The sequence below is a fragment of the Daphnia carinata genome, chromosome 1, assembly GCF_022539665.2.
Source record: "Daphnia carinata strain CSIRO-1 chromosome 1, CSIRO_AGI_Dcar_HiC_V3, whole genome shotgun sequence".
Lineage (NCBI taxonomy): Eukaryota > Metazoa > Arthropoda > Branchiopoda > Diplostraca > Daphniidae > Daphnia > Daphnia carinata.
In genome coordinates this window covers 9,912,841-9,935,805 of record NC_081331.1, presented here as the reverse complement: position 1 = coordinate 9,935,805, position 22,965 = coordinate 9,912,841, and the positions used below count along the sequence as shown (strand labels likewise).

General features: G+C 37.9%; 2 protein-coding genes across 3 annotated transcripts in view; one reads left to right on the top strand and one right to left on the bottom strand.

Moving 5' to 3' along the window:
- On the top strand, nucleotides 1-10,377 carry LOC130693251 (arrestin domain-containing protein 2-like). 2 transcript variants are annotated; one of them, XM_059497570.1, is made up of 10 exons: nucleotides 1-294; nucleotides 6,103-6,286; nucleotides 7,152-7,274; nucleotides 7,387-7,517; nucleotides 8,104-8,199; nucleotides 8,275-8,454; nucleotides 8,573-8,770; nucleotides 8,843-8,957; nucleotides 9,023-9,413; nucleotides 9,491-10,377. In XM_059497570.1, the coding sequence occupies exons 2-9, from the start codon at nucleotides 6,175-6,177 to the stop codon at nucleotides 9,364-9,366; spliced, it is 1,299 nt and encodes a 432-aa protein (XP_059353553.1). In that variant the 5' UTR covers nucleotides 1-294; nucleotides 6,103-6,174; the 3' UTR covers nucleotides 9,367-9,413; nucleotides 9,491-10,377. The 2 variants fall into 2 exon arrangements, with proteins under 2 accessions (XP_059353553.1, XP_057372363.1); XM_057516380.1 differs by having other exon boundaries at nucleotides 9,023-10,377.
- A 729-nt stretch (nucleotides 10,378-11,106) lies between these two features.
- LOC130693208 (plasma membrane calcium-transporting ATPase 2-like) overlaps nucleotides 11,107-22,965 on the bottom strand; it is a 46,999-nt gene continuing 35,140 nt past the window's right edge. Inside the window, exons 21-22 of the mRNA XM_057516332.2 lie at nucleotides 18,890-18,958; nucleotides 11,107-15,740 (exon numbers count right to left, since the gene is read on the bottom strand). Coding sequence (XP_057372315.1) covers nucleotides 15,489-15,740; nucleotides 18,890-18,958 — 321 coding nt within the window. The 3' untranslated portion in view covers nucleotides 11,107-15,488. The remainder of the gene's footprint in view (nucleotides 15,741-18,889; nucleotides 18,959-22,965) is intronic.

Below are 22,965 nucleotides of genomic sequence, written 5' to 3'. Positions count from 1 at the left end.
TTTCGCTCCGTCAACAATCGTTTTGATCCGTCTCTCCCTTTCGGCTCCCTCCATTTGGACCAGTGAACCAACGATTCTCTTGTTCAACATTTAACAAATCCAGTGGGCTAAAGTTTTTCAAGCTGTTCAATTACGTGCGCAAAAAGTGCAATATTATTTCAGTTCTACCCGAAAGTGAGGAAATTAAGTGATCCAACAGCACCCAATAAAAGATACGAGATAGTTCGCCTAATTCTGAACGATCGAGTCTCACGTCTAACATCACTTGGAGCCCTGGAGCTTAGTATTAGAACGGTAATCAATTTGAATATCAAATGGTTTTTGTTGTTTTTGCTTCAAAATTTTAGTTGGGTCATGTGCTTATCTCGGCGTGATCGTATAGGGCAAAATTGTTCATTGGTGACAAGTGGGTTCAACAAGTCCTTCTTGACGTGCTATTTAAAACTTATCTTTGTAAACTGAAGAAAGCCCCTAGTTTCAATGAAACTTAAAGAAAAATAAATTGGCTTGAGGACCTTTAACAAATCGAAGAGACTTAAACGGATCGATAGAGGTTTGTGTGCCCATCAGGAATAACGGAACGTGATCAAAATAGCGAACATCTTGGCTTGGTTTTTTGATTAGCCACAATTCTCTTCCACCACTAAGATAAAACAAGATTGGCGTACCTAGAAACAACTTTCATCTTACCTTTTATGCGCCTCTTTTATAGACTTATATGGGTAGTAAAAAATAATGTTTCTTTAAATTAAACTGTTTCGTGTTTCATTTTGAATGATGACGGGGATTGCCAGACGGCGGTGTGCCCAACATGATAGTGGGCTCTCTTTAAAAGATTGCAGGAATGATCAAGATACAACACTGCGAGTATATTAGATTACGCTTTCAGAGATAAGCGAAAAAAACAGAAAGAAATATCTAATAAATTAAAAGGCCTAAAGAGTTAGTTTAACCCTGCGTCGCCGCAAGAAATGAAATACCACACAAGACAGCGGGAATGTCTTCCATATTTCCGGTTGCTTTGATGTGTGTAGAAATTCAACTGCTACAAAGGAACGTGTCATCCACGATAGATTGAAAAGGTCTTTTCGATCAATAAGATTGGTTCGATCGCCTAAAAAGGGAAACGACATTACGGCGGATATTATTCACCGCGGTCGCCTCTCGCCGACAAAACTGTGCTTCTTCCACAGTCGTTCAGTTAAAGAATTCGTCTTATTCGAATTCTAAATGAGGAAAGAGACGAAGAGCATTAAAGGGCACGTGACCGCATCAGCTCCACGTTGATTACTTCCTTTCATGTGTCAGCGGCGGAAGACCGAAATCGCCGGCGAACGTGGAGTTGAGCCCTCAATTTCTCTTTAATGTATATGTGTGTCGAATGTAAAGAAAAAGAAAACTGCGCTCGAAGGTGATACTTTTTAAAATAAAAACTGCGCCGTCATGTCCGAATATAAAGGATCCTATGCACAACATGGACGTCCTCCTTTTATCTTCTTCGTACTTCATTCAACACGAACGTCTAGCGGCTCACGTTATTCCCTCCCATCTTATTTTTGGGTGGGGATTTTCGATTTGCATATCTGTAGAATAGATTCCAATCGCACATCCAGTCACTTTCAATCAACTCCTCAAATTCTTGACTATCTTTTTTTCTGGTTTTCTTATTACTTGATATTCAGATAGGTGGAGGTCTACGTCCATTCGGATGTAGAACGAAACGTTTCATCAGTGTCATAGGCTCCATGTTTTTTTTTTCGTACACCAGTGTACCCTAGCCAAAACACCGCACATCCTGTCTTCAAAGAAAAAAAAACGTTTCGATATTTTCTCTTTATTGTGGCCTTCTATATTGGCAGGATAAAGTGCGCTGCATATGCGTACTTGCTATGAAAAGGTACATATCACTTCGCGACATGGCAGACGTATACGCATACAAGGGTGCAGACCTTACCATTTGTATGGATACAGAGATAAACATTGATCTAAGCCACGAAAATAGTCTGGTAGAGAAAGGAAGAAAACAGAACCAGGAAGACTTGTCGAAGACAAAAACTCACACGTTCACAAAAAGCGAGCAACCCGGCTGGCACGATGGAATTTTTTGCGAGGGAAATTACTTATGCTTCACAAAGAAAAATGTGAGCCATATAAAAACAAGGAAAACAAATACGTAACGAAAGCTTACCGGGATTTGATATCGTTATTAGCGAAGAAAGAAAAAAAATGTTGCGGATGTTGTTTTCTTGGAAAATGCAAATACTCATTATGTTCGGTAATCTCGTACCCACCGCAGAGATCTTTGGGTGGCATCGCTAAACAAGGATGAAATACAAAAGCTTTCGCGAAAGGGTCGCGCTTATGTAAAAAAAAAAACCATGACGTGATACGTTATCATCGCAGATCGTGTTTGCTGCTGAATCGGTTAATCACCAACACCATCAATGCTGATAGGGACGCCCTGGGCGTCTATGTGGAGTGCGTGAAAAGGAACAAGACCGCAACGCTCAGCTTTTTCCCACCACTTCCAGCTGATGAAGCAGATACTTACTGGGCATTAGTGAACATCTACAATTTAGGCCTCACAAATGATCCAGTGGAATGTCAGTGAAGAATGTTTACATCTATCAAACACGAATAGACCGGTTAAAAGGTTGTTACAGTTAACGATACCTTTGCAATGGGCGTGCTGATATCAACGATTTTCAAATTATCAAAGACGTGTAACAACTAGGGAACAAATGGAGCTTGTTTGTTAGAAAATATAATGCGATGACGGGAAGGCACGTTCGTCGTTTTTTAATAGCGATCATATTTTTTCACTGCACTTGTGAGAAGGTCGACTCAATTGCTTGACATTTCCTAGTAATGTCGAGAACTTTGGGACCTTGCACCCAGGATACAATAGAGACACAATTTTTATGTGTTGGCTCCGTATATCAATAATAATAATCGTTACGCTGACAACGGCGTGGGAGTAACTGGAAACAAAAAAGAACCCTAGTTTCTGAGATATAACATGCAATGAAATGACATCGGTCTATTGTTGCCGAGAAAAACCCTATATTGCTTCGTAGAGGGTACATAGGCCTACATTTATTCGATTATCACCTGCTGATATAAAAGTGAGGAGCGTGCACATTTTTCCTGAATCCTTATTCCCTCAAAGAACGAAGACTATATAAGGTACAACACGCTTTTGTGATCAAAAGTTGAACGGCCTTCATTGTTCACCGAAGAGAAAGTTTATGATTAAAGCAGGGAAAGATCTGCCTTCCCCACAGTAGACGTTGGTTTCAAAACTTTTCCTAGAACTTCTCATCGCACAAACTTTAGGCAAGTTGGACTTGATCTTTGCTGGTGTTCTAACTAGCCTTATTAGCAATTATCTTGATAAACGTATTTGAAATGGAAGCTTTTGAGTAGTTGCAAACATTATACAGCAAACGTGGTGTACGTATAGACAAAAGGGTGTGGCATTGTATGCAATAAAACCTGCTTGTAGATAAGAGCTGGTGAACCAATAGAAACCTGAACTGATTTTCTGCACGTAAAAGAAATTCGATGAGTTTATATACTTTAGAATTTGTGCTGATGAATTTTAGATGAACCCAAAATCAATTATTTATTGGCGTTGCCATCAATGCAGATCAAAACAACGAGAAGGTGCCGTGCGCACCACCTCGAAGGAAACTAGACAGATTTGCAATACAGCAGGAGATGTATGCTGACGAAAATTAACGCAATTAAATATTTATTCCCAAGAAAGGTTCACGCTTATTGTGTCCTACATAAAGCAATAGTCTATATCTATGGTACATCATGATATGAATTGTTTTTCCAAACATCAAGTAGTTTGCTTGACGTTGAGGGAACTAGCAAAATCATTAAAAATGTGAATAGAGACATCTCTAAATTGTTAAACATGAGGCGGTTGGAGTTAACACAAAAGGTCAGATAATATACATGTCAAATGTATATGCATTGCTATGCGCATAATAACATTTAATCAAATCCGCCTTTTGCAAGCACAACGAAACACATCCAACAATGCAGACAAGCTGTTAAGATTTTTCTCCTTTCTTTATTTTTTTTTTTTTTTTACAAAAAATCCGCTTTACTGCAGTTTTCCTTTTTTTTCCGTGCACTTTTTGATAAATTGAACAGATGTGCCTGATACGTGGGCAACCGTTGGTGGGTAGACTATCTGTCTGTTAGATAACCTGACAAGGCAGCAGCCTGAAATGACGTATTCTCTCTTCTCGGTAAAAAAAACCATTCGTCGTGTATCAAGTCCTCTCCCCCCCCCCCCCCTTAGTTGGGGGGGGGGGGCCCAACTAAGCAATATTTTACCGCCGACAAATTGAGAAACCTCCAGTTCGTTGTCCTTAACCATCGCATACTTCGTGAACGTAGTTCGTGAATGATAAGAGTTCCATAAACTACACAATGTTCCTCTGTCAAATTCTTTTAGAAATTACACAAAGCAGTGGGAGCTCTGTGATGTACGTATTTTATACGATGGTAAAGGTAGAACTCAAGAATTGTGCCGTAGCTTTTAACTCAGCTCGCAGAGTAAGGAGGCAATTCATTTTGGGGCCAAATTGCGGACGGAGAGTTACATCACTTGAAAAATCATAACATTTGATTTTACTTCAGTTGTCAAGACCCTTGTAGTTTACAAGAATCTATCTTGGTATACTGACGCGTCGTACGTCACTATTTATCTGGGGTATTACGGTGTTGTTTGCAAAAAAATAAACAAGAAAAAAGGTATCAAGAAAAATACTGATTTGTTTTCTTTTATGGTTTCTTTGGCTGTTTATTTATTGATACTGTCTTTTATTTATTGATGCAATCTAAACACTTGTGCTGCAAAGGTTGCACTGCAATGCAGGTTCCCTTTTGGCAAGTCCCTGTCAGCCATTATTTCCGCTTGTAGAGCTGGCTGAGATAGAGCGCAGGCAGAAACGATCAAATTGAGCACAAGCACACGAAGCTGCATAAGCAATTCTTGTCTCATATGTTACGATTTACGACATACCTGAACCACATAGTTTTACGTCCGCTGTCAAAGATTAAAAAATAAAATAAACTTGAGCTCAATCATAATATGGCATGCTTCTAATCTTTAAGAAAAATGAAGATGAATCGGATATAATTTATGATGAAAATCATTGAAAATTTAAAGAAAATGCTTTTCTACGAATAACCGAAGATGTCATCCATAGAATAATGAGACAAATTGTGGTTTGTGAACGATGTGAATGTGAGACATTCGGAAGTCCCACATTGAATTCAAAGATCAATTTTAATTTAAATAACTTAAATACTATAAGCAACACTTGAAAAAAGGCTGATTTTTGTGATTCTCGTTCAATTTTAAATAAAAAAAACGCGTATATTTATAACAAAACTTAGATTTCTAAAAAATAAATAAAATATCGAAAAAGTCGGGCTTATTTTGCTGGGCTTATATTTTTAAGTCCGATTTTTTCCCAGAAATATGTCGGGCTTAAAATTTTATCTTGAAATTAGATAAAACTTGACTTCTTATAACCAAATCTAAGTTTTGATTACGTATAAAATAATAGTTTTCCCTTGAATCATGTAGTTTTTGAATTAAAGGGAATCTATACGGTAGAAGCGCAATCGCTTTAAATTCAAACAAGTGAAAAACTATAGGCCCCACGTAAAAACAAAGCCAATTTTCATGATCCGCGTCCAATTTTGAATAAAAACCTGCATATTTATAACAGAATTAAGCTTTTTTTAAAAACAAATAAAATATAGGAAAAGTCGGGCTTATTTTGACGGGCTTATTGTGTCAGGCTTATTTTTTTAGCCCAATTTTCTCGTAAAAAAATGTTGGTCATAAGTTTAAAGTCCCACGTAAATACAAAGCCAGTTTTCATGATTCCCGTTAAATTAAAAATTTAATACGTATTATTTATAGCTGTTTCTAGGTTTTAGAAAAGAAATGAATTTGGATCTAGTTTTGATAGCCATCAATTGTACTATTATGAAAGAAACAGAGTTAAAAGATAAATTGATTCTCATTTTTTGTTTGTTTTTCCTTTTGTATCGTTCCTCCAAATACAGGCAGACATGACTAGATAGATCAATTGTTTCGGAGTCCCAGCTGTCGGCCAGCGTAGCCATCAAGCCATCCACATGGATTACATACGAGAATTCGACATCCGCTTGGAGAAGGAAATGTACTATGCCGGCGAGACGGTCTACGGCGTCGTTATCCTCGATACCTCAGAGAACTTCAAATTGAGAGGTACGCGTGTCACGGAACATGTTAGATTTTAATAGAACAAAACCCTAACAGCATCTATACACGGCATCGTTTAGTGATTGTTAGGAGAGGGTTGGTAGAGAGGCACACGCGCTTCCCAAATGGATTAAATAAATGGGTTATTGCCCAATGTGTTCAAAGTATGCGGAAATTTCAGGTCATAGATGGAAATGTCCTTTGATGGAGAAAAAAAAAGGCCAAAAATGAATAAAAACGAGCGTGGAATAGAACGGCATTTCGGAAATTGTTCCATCAGCCGTAAGGTCATGTATTGCACGCAAGATTGGGGAAACCAGTAAATCAAGTGCTGGGAATGTATAAAACAGTATAGCGAACTATTTCCTATGTTCGATTTATAACCGGGTTTGATGTTTGTGGTTGCTAGAGCCCTTGTATTTTACAAGGATATGCATAATGTATGTCAAACATCATGGCCGTTACGCGTTTCCAAACGAAAAGAAATTGTTTTCCTAGGATAGTAGGCATTCAGGTAAATGTATCCAAGGGGACAAAAATGTTCCCTCTACAGAATCCCATAATCGTAACTATGCTGTTTCTTTATTGATGCACAGATCAATAACAAAGTCCATGGCTATACATTTGGCCACGCTTGTTTCGAGTTTAAGGTTTAAATATTTAAATACCCAATCAACTCACACATATTTCGTTTCGTATTCGACTAGTTCGATCAGTTGAACAGTTATCGGTATAATTGTCCCACGTTACCAGAAGTAATTTTTTTTGTTTTTGTTTATGATTAAAAATGTATACGTGAAAAGTCCACCTCCGAGAACAAGACGACTAATTGAAATCTACGGTCTTTTACTTTTAAATATTTTTGGAACAGCTGTCCGTGTAGTGTTACGAGGAAGAGCTCATCTGGAATGGAAAGTAGTGGTTTCCGGCGATCAGCAGTCTATCAGCGACGACCAATATTTCATCGATGAACGATCGACAATTTGGGGGAAAGGTAAACACTATTCCATGTATCCCTAACGCGTTGCATTCTGAATCAACAGTGATACCAATTCAGAGAAATAAAATCTTGTTTTTTTATACCTTTGACGCACGACTTGTTACAGAGAAAGCCGACGGATCCATCCCAGTTTTGCCGCGAGGTTATCATCAGTTTCCATTCCACTTTTTGTTGCCGGAAAGCTGTCTACCATGTTCCTTCGAGAGCAAGATAGGCACCGTTCGATATTACATCAAGGTGAGCAAACAAAAAAAATTTAAAGGTTTGCGGGCAAATGGCCACCTTTTTAGGTGGTTGTCCCGACGAGCGTGTTTACCGCAGGATTAGTGACGGTGAATTCAATCAATGAACTTTTTGAAATGGTGCGTTGATAGGAATGTTAAAGGGTACAGAGAAAAAAAGGTTGGGAGCTTAAAAGCTATTTTTATTGATTGGGAGCTGCACGTTGGATTTCAATGTTGCAATCCCCAGGATTGATCTTTAGTGCCACCTTTGACTAGAGCTCCCGTGAGTGCCAAAAGCTCTTTATGTACGGTGGATGGAAGACGTAGCGCATATAGGGATTTGTCTTTTATTCAAGTATATCTCTCCACTTTTTTTTTGCACGTTCTTTTTGACATGACCTTTTCATCTCAAACATATTTGACTTTTACCTTTAATCTAAAGTCAAACAGCTGGCAAAAAGAAAAGATCCCAGTCGAGTGTCGAATATCAGTCAACATTTGAAAAGTTCTATGTATAAGAAATTCAAATCACGTTGTACAAAATTCACTTTTTTTCTTTCGAGTATCATTGTTTACTACTTTGTACCGCCTTTTGCTAGGCCACGGTTGACATTCCGTACGCGTCTCCACCGCAAGGTATGAAGTACTTCACGATTATTGGGCCCCACATCGACTGCATGGAGGAACAATATCTGGTACATATCACTTAAGCCGTTGATTTAATCATTCGATCCAAGTTGTTAATCGAAAATAAAATTGATTTGGTACAGAAACCACTAAGTCGACGAAGAAAGCGGATCTCTTGTTGCCTATGCTGTAAGAAAGGTCCACTGTCGCTTAGCGTTCAACTGGACCGATCTGCGTATGTCAGCGGCGAAAGTCTGCGCTTGAAGGCTGACATCAACAACCGCAGCTCTGAAGAAGTGCGCCTTCGACTACGCCTCATTCAGGTCAATATCTGATTTTCTCCTAAATTTAGCGCACATAAAAATGAAGATTTTTGATTGGCTTTTCGTACCAACCAAATGAAATTGGCATTTATTTTTATTATTCGTTTATTCACTGCAGTATGTCGAGTATACTATTCATAGAGGAGTTCTCGGTGCTAACAAGGAGTTGCAACACGTCGTGCTGGAGTATCGGGGTGATCCGGTGCAGCCTGGAAGACGTTCTAAATTTGATTCATCACAGTCACTGGTGTTGCCAGCCTTACCAACGACGCTAGTTGGCGTCTGTCGAATGATCAACGTCTATTACGCCCTTCACGTGAGTAAATTTGAGCTCTTCTAATCGGTGGCGAATTTGACGAAACACACGTCCATTTCGGAAATGTTGCAGGTCAGCTTGCTCCTGGAATCGGAGGCGGAAGATTTGACGATGGAATTCCCTGTAACAATAGCCACCGTACCGTTTCGGATTCCCAATTCACCTAACCAGCCAGTAGTTTATTACGGTATGTTAATTCATTTCAAAATGAGTTGGCAGTACCTCCTGATTTTTGTTGTTGTGAATTTGCAGAACCAGCGTGTGAACACGTAGAAGGAGGACGATATGTCGGGCCAGAGTTCCAGCTCGGCCAAGTTTACGATGGTGGGCCAGCGAATTGTGAGGCTGACGTCGTTCTCTATCGCCCTGTCTACGTCTGTGTAAGCTCCTTGCGGAGTCACCTGAAAACTGGAAACAATTTTGCGGCCAGCTGTGCTAAGCTAACGCAGCAGAACAGCAAGGATCGCAGCACACTGTTAGCTGCCACTGCGTCGATCGTTTCCAGTTCTTCTGTCACGAAAGCAGCTATTACTGATACGGTCAATGCGGGTAACTCAGCGAATGACGCAGCACCAGCGACTTCTCAAGATTCCTGACGCTCCGATGACATGAAAGATTTCACGACAGCTAATCATCGATTCCAGTAAGCCGAATTCTGTCCATCAGAATCGCGAAAAAGATCACGTACTTTATTTTTAATTGGCATTTTGGCAGTAAAAGTAAAAAAGAAAAAAAAACTCGCCATCTGTCAATCCCGCACAAAGACGAATGCATTTGCAATTCAAATGTACGCCCTGCTAAAAGCCGCAACTGACGTAAGAACAAAAGAAAACTAATTATTATCGAGTAATTGCTGCCAAGTCGGTGAACGACACATCTGCTTTTATCCGTCTAAAAGACCCTACCACAAAAACAAAAGTAACATATGCATACAAATAGAAGAAGGACCCAAGATGATTGCAAGTCTGTTGTCCTGATTGCAGTTTTCAACTGTTGCATAACCAGTGTGCAAATATGTGAATTAGTTGTTCGTTAATATTGTTTTGGTTTTGTACACAAAGTGGCATATATCTCGCATTTCTATAACAGTTATATTTTAGACAGCCTTGCTTCACGGGGAGCGGTAAGTCAGTGAGTACGAGCGGCAGAACTAATACTACTCTACAAGCACCCCCCAACAAAAGGATATCGAACCTGGGCCGGCCCTCGTTTCGAAAAAAAATCCAGTTCATCGGCTATCACCGAATTGAGCAGTTTTGCACACACTTTGCATACAACCAAAAAAAACAAAAATTCCTATTTTTTAACCATTTTTTTTGTGTTTTTTTTTAAAGCGTACAATTGATGATGAAAACGCTGTTATGAATGTATGGACGCTATGAGCCTTCACGGCCGCGATTTGAATCGTTAATTGTCTTAGATATGTTTACGTATGTAAGTCGGTTCTTTACAGGCCAGACTCTCATCCTTTTCCTCGAAAGTCTTTTTACTTTTATCTTTTCACTATTCGAATGTTGCACATACTTTCGTTTTAATATCAGTTCCCAAGTTTTTCGTTTTACATTTGCATTTCAGTCGTGAATACAATCGGACGATTTACTATTTAAGCAGCGAAATGGAATGTTAATATTTAATCGTGAATGCGGTACATATAGTGGTAGGCAGATTTTTATTGAGTTACATCCTGGAAACGCAGTGAAGAATATGTTCCCTGGCGGCACTGCTATTCGCAATGTCTTGTAAAGTTTCTAACAGTTTTCAGTTTCACAGGTGAAGTTTTATAGTATTTTTGCTTAAACATTAGCTTTTGCGTATATTGTAGAGATAGAAATTCCACTGTAGCCAACATGCACAGAGACCCGCTTGTTTTTTTTTGAGTGCCGGTTCATTCAAATTCCTGACGATATTTTATACCAAAATGTTTTTTTCTAAATATATTTGATTTATTTTGCATTCGCGTAAAATAGCCACCACATCGCTTTTATTTTTGGCTAGTTTATTCCGTTTCAAAAAAGTTTTGTTTTGAATCCAAATAACAAGAAATCCGGTTCGGAGAAGGGTCAAAAAAAGAAATGCGATCAACGCAAATTTTGCTCATCCAGTAAACCTAAAGTCATTCATGTGGATAGGTCAAAGTGAAAACATCTCGACTTGTCTTAAAATTCTTGAATGATGAAAGAGGCAGCTCCATGCTTATGAGTTCGTCGTGCAACATCAACTTGAACGATTTACCAAAATTTCGCACACCTTCCTGCAGCCTTTCCCGCAAACGAAGTCGTTAGCCTTATTAAGTGGGAAGTAAATCCCAACACAATAATCGCACCACGTTCGACAGATTTTTGTTGAATGTATCAAAAAGGAAGTAAAAAGTGTTATCTTTTTCGTGTGGGGAGGAGCAGGTTAATTGGACTACAAGACCAGGTGAGTGACATTATAGAGACACCACACTGTTAACAGTAGATACAAGAGAACTTTAAAAAAAAAGAAGAAGAGGGGTGCCGGGGAAACAGTATTGAACACTGGTAACCAAGAGCTCAAAGTTTTATTTGTACAAGGAGAAATATACGAAGATAAGAGTTAAAATAGATAGTGAAAAGAATTTAAAACAAAAACAAAAAATGTGTGTGAGAGAGAGATGGAAAGAGATAAAAGGGGTGGGCGGCAAACAAAGGAAATCAAAGACCATTTGGAACTGAAAACATTAGAAAATCACGCTGCTATTTTCTCTCCGTTAGTCTTGCAAAATTATGCGCTGTTGCATAATGCATACAAGGGTTAGGGAACATCGTGAGTTGTTATTGTCAAACAGTCGTCATCAGTGAGAAATGGAAGGGAGTTTTTGAAATACAAAAATCAGGGAATTTAAGATTAGCCTCGTTAAACAAAGTCATTTATTAAATGAACCCAAGAAACAAATGGTTAAAATACGAATTGAAAAAGAAAGTATAATAAGACACTCATTAGAAAGAGGAAAGGGGATGGAAAGAAAACCCAGCACGTTGAACCTAAAAGAAGAGGAAACCAACAGAGCACGTAAATGATGTAAAAAGGGAGACATAGACTTGTTTTTGTTGTTGTTTCCTCCCCCCCCCCCCCCCATTTGTTCCCCGCCAAGAACAAATGTTATCGCCCTTGTGACATGACTGGCACATTTACACCTCAATGGAACGATTGGAGTTGTGTGTGGAATTAAGAACAAGAATAATGTGGCTGTGTCTCGCGATCGAGAAATTGCTTATTGTTATTATTTATTTATTTTTTTGTTTGTTTGTTTTTGGGAAAGGGCAATTTCAGAGGGGATCAGTCATAAAAATCCGGAGGGGGCAATCAATAAGAAAACAAACAACCGTTTGGCTACCAATAAGCTACAGAGAAGAAAGTTTTTTTTAAGATAGAGAAAGAGATAGGTAAAATAGATGGAGAGAACGAGAGAGCAAATACAAGAGAGGACGACGTGAGTTAAGAGGATTCAAAAAAAAAAGAAGTCTTCCTTTTGTGTGTGTTATGAAACGATGAACCCTTTGGAGCGCGACTATGTAAAGATAATAACCATAAGATAAACGCTACGTCAACAACACTTGTAAAAATTTCTTCGGTTATAACAAACAATCATTAATTTTTTTTTTTTTAGTTTTAATAATTTTTTTTTTCTTTAACTTCTTGTAATGAAAAAGAAGGGTGAAACAACAAAAACAACAGGCTCTCCTCTTTTGGTTTAATCCAAAATTATAATAATCATTAATCATAACACTTTCAGAGCGAAGTTAGGACAAAAGAGGGAAAGAGAAAGAGAGACAGGGAGGAGCAGAAACACATGTTTGCTTCGCAAATATTCTTTGCACCAACAAGAAAAGAATAACGAGAAGAAAAACCAAAAAGAAACTTGGCTATTCGACAGCAATTACAATGCAAATTCTTCTGGATTTCTTTTTTTTTTTCGCCACATTGAAAATTGAAAAAAAAAATCAAGATCGGGAGAAGATGAAAACGAAAAGACACAAACGCACACACACACACGTCTTGGTTTAGTATTTCATAGAGACGCTCTACTTGGCGCAACATTTGTTCAATTTGGGCCATTCGAACAGGTATAGCACATCATGTTCAATGTGGATCTCCACGTTTTTCTTTGTTCTAATCTACTGAAATTGAAAAGCAATTCTTCCTATCATGGATTCAAGAGTGGGCTGTCTTCTCGTTTTTACTTACAAATCATATAGGCTACAAGAAAAAAAAAAATTCGGTTCCGCTTTAACATCGATTTCTCGACAAGTCCCAGAGTGTGTGTCTTTTTTTTCCTAGCTCAATAAAAGCAATAAATAGCGGGAGGCCCAATTGAAATTTTGACGCCATTTAAAAAAAAAATTTTTTAGCCTTGAAATTAAAAATAAATAAAAGACAAAGAAACACATTTGCTAGTGAAATATTAACAAACCGAAGAGCGGCAGCAACAGCGCATACGACTATGTTCGAAACGATATCAATAAATTCTTTTGACTGCCCAAGCCCAGAGCTATTGCTTCTGTATGTTTTGTTTGTTTGTTGTTGTTTTTTTTACCGGCCAATATACGCGTTTTAACAAGCTTGATTTCTGCCCACGTAAAAATGGGATAATTCCATTCTGAAAAAAAAAATACTAAACAGAATGCGAGGCAGTGACGAAATCAATAACCACAACAAAGGTGGGATATTCGATAAAGTGCGATATCAAATAGTATGAAAAAAACCCAGGAAGAAATGTCCGGAAGAAAAAAAAAAGGGTGATTGCTGAAAACAAGGCACCACCTGCACAATCGCATCACATTTATCCTCCACTCATCCGCTCATTCTTTTTAAAACTGCATTTGAACACCCTTTTTTTTTTTTAAAGAAAAAGACATCCACACTTCGCATTCGCCACGTTTTTTTTTTTTTCGTGGATAATTGGCAGTGAACATAAGAAGAAGAAGAAGAATCAAATGGTAGTTAAAATGAGAACAGCAGTGTCATCGTTTTTTACTTCTTGAATTTCTTCCTTGGCGTTTTTTAAACCGAGAAAGAAGAACAAAAAACAGGGAAAACGAATGAACAAGGAACTAATGAGAACCGATGCGTAATCAAGTATAGTGTTGACAACGCAAGACTGGCTTTGTTCTCTCGTTTACTATGTATATAAGGACCGAGTCTGGAAAACCATTCGAAACAACCCTCAAAGGAAAAAAAAAAAGAACACGGAGAAAAGAAAGAAAAAGTGAATCAAACAGGGTAACAAACTAAGAGATAATTGGGGGGGATGAAAACACACTTTTATAAATTTTGAATCTGAAATAGCGAGAAAAAAAAAACAAGTCTTTCCCGTCCGCCTAAAAACACAAGAACCTCTTTTTTTTTTAAGGATAAAAAAATATTAAAAACGAAATGATAAAAGAAGAAGGTGGAGTACACGTACACGACAAATAGCACACTGTAAAGAAAGAAGATAAGACAGAAAAGAGAGAAGTTAAGACGGAAGATTATACAGTGAAACGAAAAGGTGTCCCAAAATAATAACAAATCAAAAGACAAAGAGAGTCGAAGAGGGAATGGGAAGTGAAGTGAAACGCACACGCAAACACACGGCAATATTTCAAAAGGGGATCCATATGATACAAGTGAAAGAATAAGGAAAAAAAAAAGGGGGAGAGTCTGCAATTTGCATAACGAAAAGAACAAAATGAAAAATATAAAGGCGAACCAGGGAAAGAAAAAAAAACGGAAATCCTAAAAGAAGAACATCCAAGATGTTTGGTTTAAAAAAAAAAATGGTTTACTAAATAGGACACAGGCGAAAAACACCGCAAAAATTTCTCGTTTTTTTTGTCTTCTTTTTTTTACTTAAAAAGGACCGTAGAAATCTAATAGAAACGGCAACTGGGTTTCTCATCCGTTAAGTAATATCTCTCCCCCTCCCCAGTAGATTACGACATCGCGTTGCCCACCCCGTGTGTCTTTCATCGTCAACGGCAATATTTGAAAGTATTCACACACAAAAAAATCAAACGAGAAAATCATATAAAGAACAAAACAAAGAAAATGATCATTTGCATGGACATCAGCTGACGTTGAATAATTCAAAAAAATAAAATAAAAATAAAAATAAATAAAATGATAAAGATATTTCAAAGTTAATGTCGGGTGTTTTTCTGCTCCTCATTGCATTTGTTTCTCTTTTCTTTTTCACGTCTAAGAGTTGGAAGGGAGAGTGGATGTTAGCATGGGTAAAAAATGAAGCGTTCCATAGCACATCATCCTCATCGGAGGGGAAAAAACTGGATTAGAATTTCAAAAAAAAAAAAAAAAAAAAAAAAACATACAGAGAATTGAAGAAAAAACAAATGTCTTTTTTTCGAGAGTGGTTTGGGCTAATCAAAGTCATCGTCGGGGAACATATTATTCAGCAGTTGGAAGAGAGTAAATCAGATGAATACACAACTGGGTGGGGGGGGGGGGAGTCGGAGAATTCAAAAAGAAAAAAAAAACGAAGAAATAAAAAACTGGGAAGTCAGGGAAAGTCAGTATTTTGATGGATGGATTTCTTTGATTCCTATTTCGTAAGTTTTCTTTTTTTTTTTTTTGCTTAACTTCTTTTTTTTTTCCCTCCGCCTCGAAGAGCATTAAATCATGAATTTATTTATTACCAATTATTTAGTTATGTTGCTGTTTGCTGTTTTTTTTTGCTGTTTTTTTTTTTTTTTCCACTTCAAACCGCCGTCTCCGTGTGGCTCCGGGAGGAAAGCCGCTCCATATCCGTCTCGGGGGCCAAGTAATCCCTTTCACGGTCTCCGATGCCAGTCGCTCCGGGAGCATCAGCGTAGTCTATTGATGAAGCCTGGGATAAACGTTTCGCCAACGAAGCAGATGCTTGCCGCTGTAGCACCGCTGCCAGGGCGGGGTTGGTTCGCTCCATCAAGCGCGGATCAACCCCCTGGCGGAAGGCGTTAACGACGCGGATCTGCATCATTTGCCGTGAAACGCAGATTTTTCGTTTGGTTTTTTTTTTTCATTTTTTCGTTTCGTTTGTTTGGATTTTTTTTTTTGTGTAACGGCGTACACCAAACCAAACGCGAAAATGGGGCAAGAAAAGAAAAAGAGAGAGAGAGAGAAAGAGAAAAAAACATTATTAGAATTGATACTAGACCTGCGCAATTACACGTATATATTCGTCAATGTATGCACAAAATGCTCCATTTGAAAGTTTCAAGTGGATTTCCATTTCTACTTAATGACTTAAAAAATTTTAGGAAAAATCGGTCCTAAAAGTTGAATCGGACCCATATAAAACAAAAATAGTACTTCAATAAAGAGGAAAATTGTAAAACAAAATCATATATGGACGTTATCGGAATATTCTGGCAAGTGCAGTTTGCATGTAAACAATAATCAGAAAAATGAAAAGCTACTTGAAACTGTGCATGGATTTTTTTAAAAAATTTGTTCTCCGTAGAGTTCTTTCTTTTCTTCTCATTAAATGACTACGAATTAAATTGATAAAACTTTTCCCCCAGAAAAAGCTATGTACGTACATGGTTAGTATTGAGATTAGTAATTAATTCAACCAGCATTCCACACTAGTAAACCAAAAAACAAAGCAGTGTTCCGATACGTCGTGCACAACTCAGCAAAAAGAAATAGAGCAAAAAAAAAAACAAAAAAAAAACAAACACTTAAGTTCTTATCGACACCAAGAAAGCGCGTCAAACACAAGGAACACATTTGACTCGTTTGGAGGTAAAAAGAGAAACGAATTACAAATTGTATATACGGAATCGATTTTTTTCCGTTTGAGCCGTTTGAATAAAAATGAAAATCGACTCCTGGAAGGATCGATTTCAGATTGTCAGCTAAACCAAAAAATAAAAGCAGCGACAGATTACTATTTACAAGCCGGAATGCAAATTCCGTAGAAGCTTGCTCCCGACAACTACGAACGAAAAAATAAAAAGAATAACTACAAATACACGAATAGAAACGATAACGGAAAGAATATTTCAAGGAAAAAAGAAAAAGAACCTGGACATCGAATGAATATAGTGCCGACAATGTTTCAATCGGCAGTTCAATAACAAAGGAAACACATCCCCGCAAAAGCGGCACAATCGTCGTACGACGGCCAAATGCTATAAACATTAGATTTCCAGATTTTGGCACATCGCACGTGAACACTTTGTACAGCAAACATCTAACGCTTCCAACAAACTGACAACGGCAACATCGATAACCGAACGACGAAGACACGATTTGTCACACGATAAAAAAAAAAAAAAAAAGAGGAACTTAAATAAATCAGACCGAGTCGACAGAAATAGCTTTTGAACTGAAATTCCGAAAAATAATATAAAACGAAAATCGATCGAAGATAGTACGACGCGCAGCTGGCAAAGGCTGGATGGAACGTTTTTTTTTTTATCGTGGAATTTTTGTTTTCACGCTTCTGGAGAAATTGGAACAAATCGATGGAGCGCAAGGGTCGACCGAGGACGAAACTTTCGAATACACTGCATGTCTCTGTTTAAATGTTTTCTCTTAAAAAAAAAAGAAAAATGCGCCGCCCGCCCTTCGTTTTTTCTTTCCGGTCCTGACCCAATCAAGTAAAAAATACTAAGAAAGAGATTGGGGTGAAGTAACTGCGAATATATTAAATAGGAAGCTAAAATATCGAACCATTTTAACGTTTCAAAGAGAAACGTAGGATTTGGCGTATAAATCATTTGTTAAACAATAAAAAAAAAAATTGAAACTTTGGGGGTTTGGCATGACCGGGTTGGATTGAAAAGGAATTGAATTTGAAAGGGTAATTTTTGTTTGTTTAAAGAAAGAAAAGAGGGGGAAATAAATAGTGCGCGTTTGGATGATACGCAGCATGCTATCTGACTGATGATTAGAGGTGCCAGTTCATGCCTAGCACCTTTTCATCACAGTCTCCGGTCATGGCTGTGTATAACAGCGTGTGTGAAACAGGCAGGTTTTTTTTTTTTAATTAAAAATTATCTTGTCATCTTCTTCCTCTTGGCTCCTATTCTACACCCTCCCGACCAATGTCGTTCCGAACTTCCCACCAAGAAAATGAGATTGACAAGGAAAGAGAGGCTTTTGAATTGAACACTTGCGTAAGGGAGAATACACGGAGGGCCGGGTTGTCTTGCTTGTTTTGCCATGGGGTTGACTAACCAAACAAATTGAAATGCATGCATCGAGTTCGGAAGGCAGAAAAAAAAAAAATACGCAGCTAAAAAAAAAAAAAAAATGTCACCTGCTAAACTATGAATTTGAACACAAAAAAATAAAAAATAAATGATAAACAGCCAGTGCCAATAGGGTGTAGATGAAGCCTTGTCTGCGAGTGCTTCAGAAAAAAGAGGGAAAGAAATACGGTGTCCTGGACGCGTGAAATCTCTCGCAGGTTTACATCCTACCATAATTATGAATTTCGATAAACAAATTCATCAAACGGATAAGAGAAAACGAAATAAGAACAAAAGGAGGAAAACAATTTGGGGAGATGAGCAAAAAAAAAAAAAAAAAATGTACATAGAACGTGGGATAGGATAGAAGGATCAATGCAGGTGTCCACGGACTAGCTAACATAAGCTAATATGGTACACGTAGAAAATGAAAAATGGAAATCGACCTGGAAATGCGAACATGAACGAACAACGTTGGAGCACGCTCTCCGACGTGGCTGATAAAAGAAAACTGAAAATAATAATGAACAGGCCAAGCAAATCAAACGGTACTTTCTTTGTTTTGTCGGTTGTTGGCTTTCTAAGGTGAGAATCAAGAGGCATCAGGCGGTGAAGAGAGTCAAAATGAAAAATGATACATTAACGACTAATGCTATTCTTCCAGCCTCGATTATCATGCCAACGAAATGAGCTTCATGCTACGCGGAAAAAAGAGAAATAAAAGACAGGGAAATCTAAAAAGAGTTTTTTTTTTTAGATTCGAAAATCTCGAGTTCAAAACAAAATAAGAAATAAGAAATGACTATGAAAATGCCACAAGCTGATGCATCTTTCTTTCTGTTTTTCCTTCGTTCTCATATTCTTTTTTTTTTTTTTTTCTTTTCAGGTAAAACGGAAAATGAAAACAGGAAGAGCTTACAGCTTGGTCTGTGGTATTCTTGCTGTAGGGAACCGGAATCAAACGTTCCTGCAATTCACCACCAATCACCTTGACGGAGAGAGGAATGTAGATGTAAGAATAAAAAAGAGAAAAGCAAAGAATACAGGGATCATTTTTGCGGTGTGATTTTGTTTGTTTGTAGTTTTTTTTTTTAAATTTTCAAGACAAACGATTCAGGATGAAATGCACGACAAAATAATACGAATTATAATATTCGAAAAAAAAAAAATAAATAATAAAAAGGGAAAAAAATGAAGTGAGATTTAGATTGCCCCGATCATCAAATCTCGTAGTGGGGGTACGTCGCAGTTGTGAAAATAAACTTCCAACTAGTGAACAAAAAAAAAATGTAACATAAAAAAAAAATAGAAGGAAATAAAACCGGAAAGGTGGAGAGCTCAAAACGAAAAACTAGAGATTTTTTTTTTTTTTTTTTTTTTGGTTCACTTAATTGTAAAATGAAGTCATGCTGACAAGAACCAGGAGTGATGGTTTCGTCAATGTTTATCAATCCAGTAAGACCGATCGGCAAAGGGTAGTAGAAAGTGTGTATCGTGTAAGCGAAATAGCCCGAAAAAATCGGGATGTTTTTGTAACACAAAATTTAGGATCGTTTGGGTTTTGTCCTACAACTGAAAAAAGGATCAAAGCGGAGAGAATCAAAAAGAGTATTAGCAAGACGGCCACTTGTCTCGCATTATACCCTAACAAAACAAAACGAAAAATTGGATGAGACGAGTCCAGTGTTCACATGTCAAAAATAATAAAACGATGATTTAAAAAAAAAAATGAGGGCTGGCGTGGGTGTATAGACAGCAACAAAAGTCGATTTTCACCATTTCTTTAAAAAAGGCAGTGGTTTCGTGAACCGAAGGTGATGGAATATGGCATATCTTTTCAAAAGAAAAAGGTTGTAAGAATGAGGATCCAAATTGAACTACAACATCGGATCCCAAATTGTACCAAGATACACTGAGGTAAAACGAACGTAACGAAATGTGTTTCAGTAGGATTTGGTTTCAAAAATAATAATCTTAAGCTCACGGGACTAATTGATCGCCACAGCCATTAAGGGGAAAAGAAATACGTGTAGATTCTTGTGTGGTCAACAGCTAAAAACGTTCCTACTCTATTTAAAGGGGGTTGAATACCACATGAAAAAGCGCAAAACAACACTATAGAATTGCAGCCTCTCAAGATCGTTCGGCCACGATCAAGAGGCAACTGCAATAAACATCCCCGATTGAGTGGTGCTGAAGGCTATATCTTTCTACTCTCACTTGGCGAACGATGTCCGAAAAGAGAAATATTATTCGATGTAAAACAAAAAGAAGAAAGGTAAAATTGAAAAAAAAAAAAAAAGAAAGAAATGTTTTTATCCGACAGGACAGAGAAGAAGATGGCAAGTAATTGTTTGAAAAGAAAAGACGAAGATAGTTGATAGTCAAGTTGTGTGCTGCCTCTTTCGGAGGACAAAGGAAACCATCCTGTTGAAGGGTATTGAAATCGAAGGGTAAACCAAAAAAAAAAAAAAAATGCAAAGGTGTGGTTTGTTTTTCTCATCTTTTGCGGTGTCCGATGAATGTTAGAGAGGGGAAAAGATAGACGATTCATGAGGTACCATTTGAAAACGAAAAATGGGAGAAAAGAAAAAATAAATAAAAAAATAATAATAAATTCAGATATAAGATGAGATTTCAGAAAGAGGGGAATATTCAATACAATGGGTGGTAAGGGAGAGAAAGCAAGAAAGAGGGAGACAGAAGGGCCAACAAAAATCATACGGGTGACACAGGTGATGAATTTGTAATCGGTTGTTGCCTCACACAGGCGTCGGGTAAAAGGGGGAGAGAGAGATGAAAGGGTGCTAATGACAAATCGAGGAAAGGAAGTCCCAAGGCAACAATATTCAAAGTGTTAAAAAAAAAAAAAAAAAAAAAGAAAATGAATTTAAATAAAAGAAAAAGGAAAGGAAAATCGAAAAAAAAGGCAATCTACCAAAAGAAATCATAAGAAGCGTACCGAATGAAGAAGAGATCCCGAGATCTACCGCTAAATTTCGTAACGATGAAAGAGTGGACGAATAGGTCTACCACACGAATCCTCCAAGTCGATTTACGACAACCAACATCAAATATCTCCCTGCTTATTTCGAAGACATGCAGTGCCTTGCTTTGGCCGCCAATCCTTGGAACTGTTCCAAGATGATAAGACATTATGTGAAATAGCTAACAGACGGAAAGGAACTCCCACTAATACCGGCCTTTGCCTTTCACCGCATCGAACGGAACCCAAAACATATTCAATTACAAAAAGAAACAAAAAACAAAATTGTAAAATAGAAAAAAAAAAAAAGAGGAAGCTAAATAGAATGTCATTCAACCGAAAATAACAAACAGTCCAAAATTTGAAACTTTGATTGGCGAAAAATATGCGAAACGACAGATAAAATTCAACCGCTACTAAATACAGCGCAGAGGGAGAATGGCAAAAGAAAAATAAATCAAATCTTATTGACGAATCGATCAAAAAATTTAAATAAAAAAATTGATTAAAAAAAAAAAAAAAAAAAAAAAGAAAAGAACTAGCAGTCGTGAGTTAGTAAGATGGCCTACTCGTTTCGTGATTTTTTATAGGCTGGCGACAGAATCGTTTCGTTTTCGTCTGATGTTGAAGTCAATGACAGCTCCATCTTGCGTGGTAGGCACAACTGGCAGATCGCTCATCGTTTTTGTCTTCTTCTCGCGTCTCTGTTATTTGTTGCATTCACAATATTTTTTGTTTTGTTTTGTTTTTCCTTCTTCTTCTTGCTTCTCTTGTAATTTTTTCCATCAGACGCAAAGCGATACGCTCACTGCGTTGCCGTTATCAAAGAAGAATGAGGGAGGGCAAGGTTCGTAAAGACGGGGACGATCAATTCCAAAATGAAAGAGAAACGTCCATCAAACAAGACATACTCGTTCCATTCGATTTGAATTGCAAAAGAAAGAAAAAAAAAAAAAAAGGGGCGGAATCGCAAAAGATGGCGGCGGATAAAAACGAATCGAAAGAGGCTTGCTTTGGAAGCTACAAAATTATTGTCACTTTCTTTTGTTTAAAAACTAGAATTTTTTTTTTTTTATCACTATGACGGACGTTGTTCATCAACGCTGTCAAGTCGACTCGAGGAGCACACACACCACCGAATAAAAACAAGAGGGAAAGCCGCGTACATTCACAAATTGCGCCACACACACATTCCTCCCGAGTTTTCTTGTGTTCAACGTTTTTTTTTTTTTGTCCCCCAACCGCACGGCCATCTCGCCCGAGATGGCCAACAACACGAAGTTCAAACGCTCACAGTGGGAGCCCTCACGAAATCCCTCAACAGACATCACCAAGCGACCCGAAATCAGCTAACTAGTTCATTTTTAGTTTTGAAAACGAAACAAAGACGAGAGCGATGAGAGAATTGAGAAAGAGAAAGAGACAAATAAGATGGACAGAGAGGTAAGCCCCCATGTGTGTGTGTGTGTCTGTGTAATATGTGGTTTGTTAATGAAAAAGACGGCGACGTTGAGGTTGGCGTGTGAGAAATGCAGAGCGAAAAAAAAAAAAATAATAAATAAACAAAACAACGCCGAAGAGCGACAGGGGTAGAGGCGAGAAGAAGATATGTTGTTGAGGGAGGGAGGAGGATTTAAGGAGCCGTCCAAGTGGTCGCAGAGGATAAGAAGGTGATGGTGTGATAAGAGATGTGAAATCTCACGTCGTGCGGTTGTTTTGTTTTGAGGGGTGAAATATATAAATACGTGTCTCAATTTTTGTTGTTTTTCATTCAAATGTTTTTTTTTTTGTTTGTTTGTTTTTTTTTTTTTTTGGTTTTGCTTTTTAAATTTTTTTAGATGCTGGTCTCGTGAACGAGGCGGGGCAAATCGGCTGGCAGATCCGGTAGTGGATCGTAGTCGAGGACGTCGTAGCGGACGGGTAGGAGGCTTGAGGGTGGCATCTGAGGAGGCAGCTGATAATGAGAGCTGCTGGCTTGGTATGGGGTGAGCAATTGAGGCGGGGACATA

Coding starts and splice junctions, on each gene's coding strand:
- LOC130693251 (XM_059497570.1), top strand. CDS start 6,175: ATGGATTACATACGAGAATTCGACATCCGCTTGGAGAAGGAAATGTAC. Junction 8,200..8,274: donor GCATGGAGGAACAATATCTG/GTACATATCACT, acceptor GATTTGGTACAG/AAACCACTAAGTCGACGAAG. Junction 8,771..8,842: donor ACGTCTATTACGCCCTTCAC/GTGAGTAAATTT, acceptor GAAATGTTGCAG/GTCAGCTTGCTCCTGGAATC.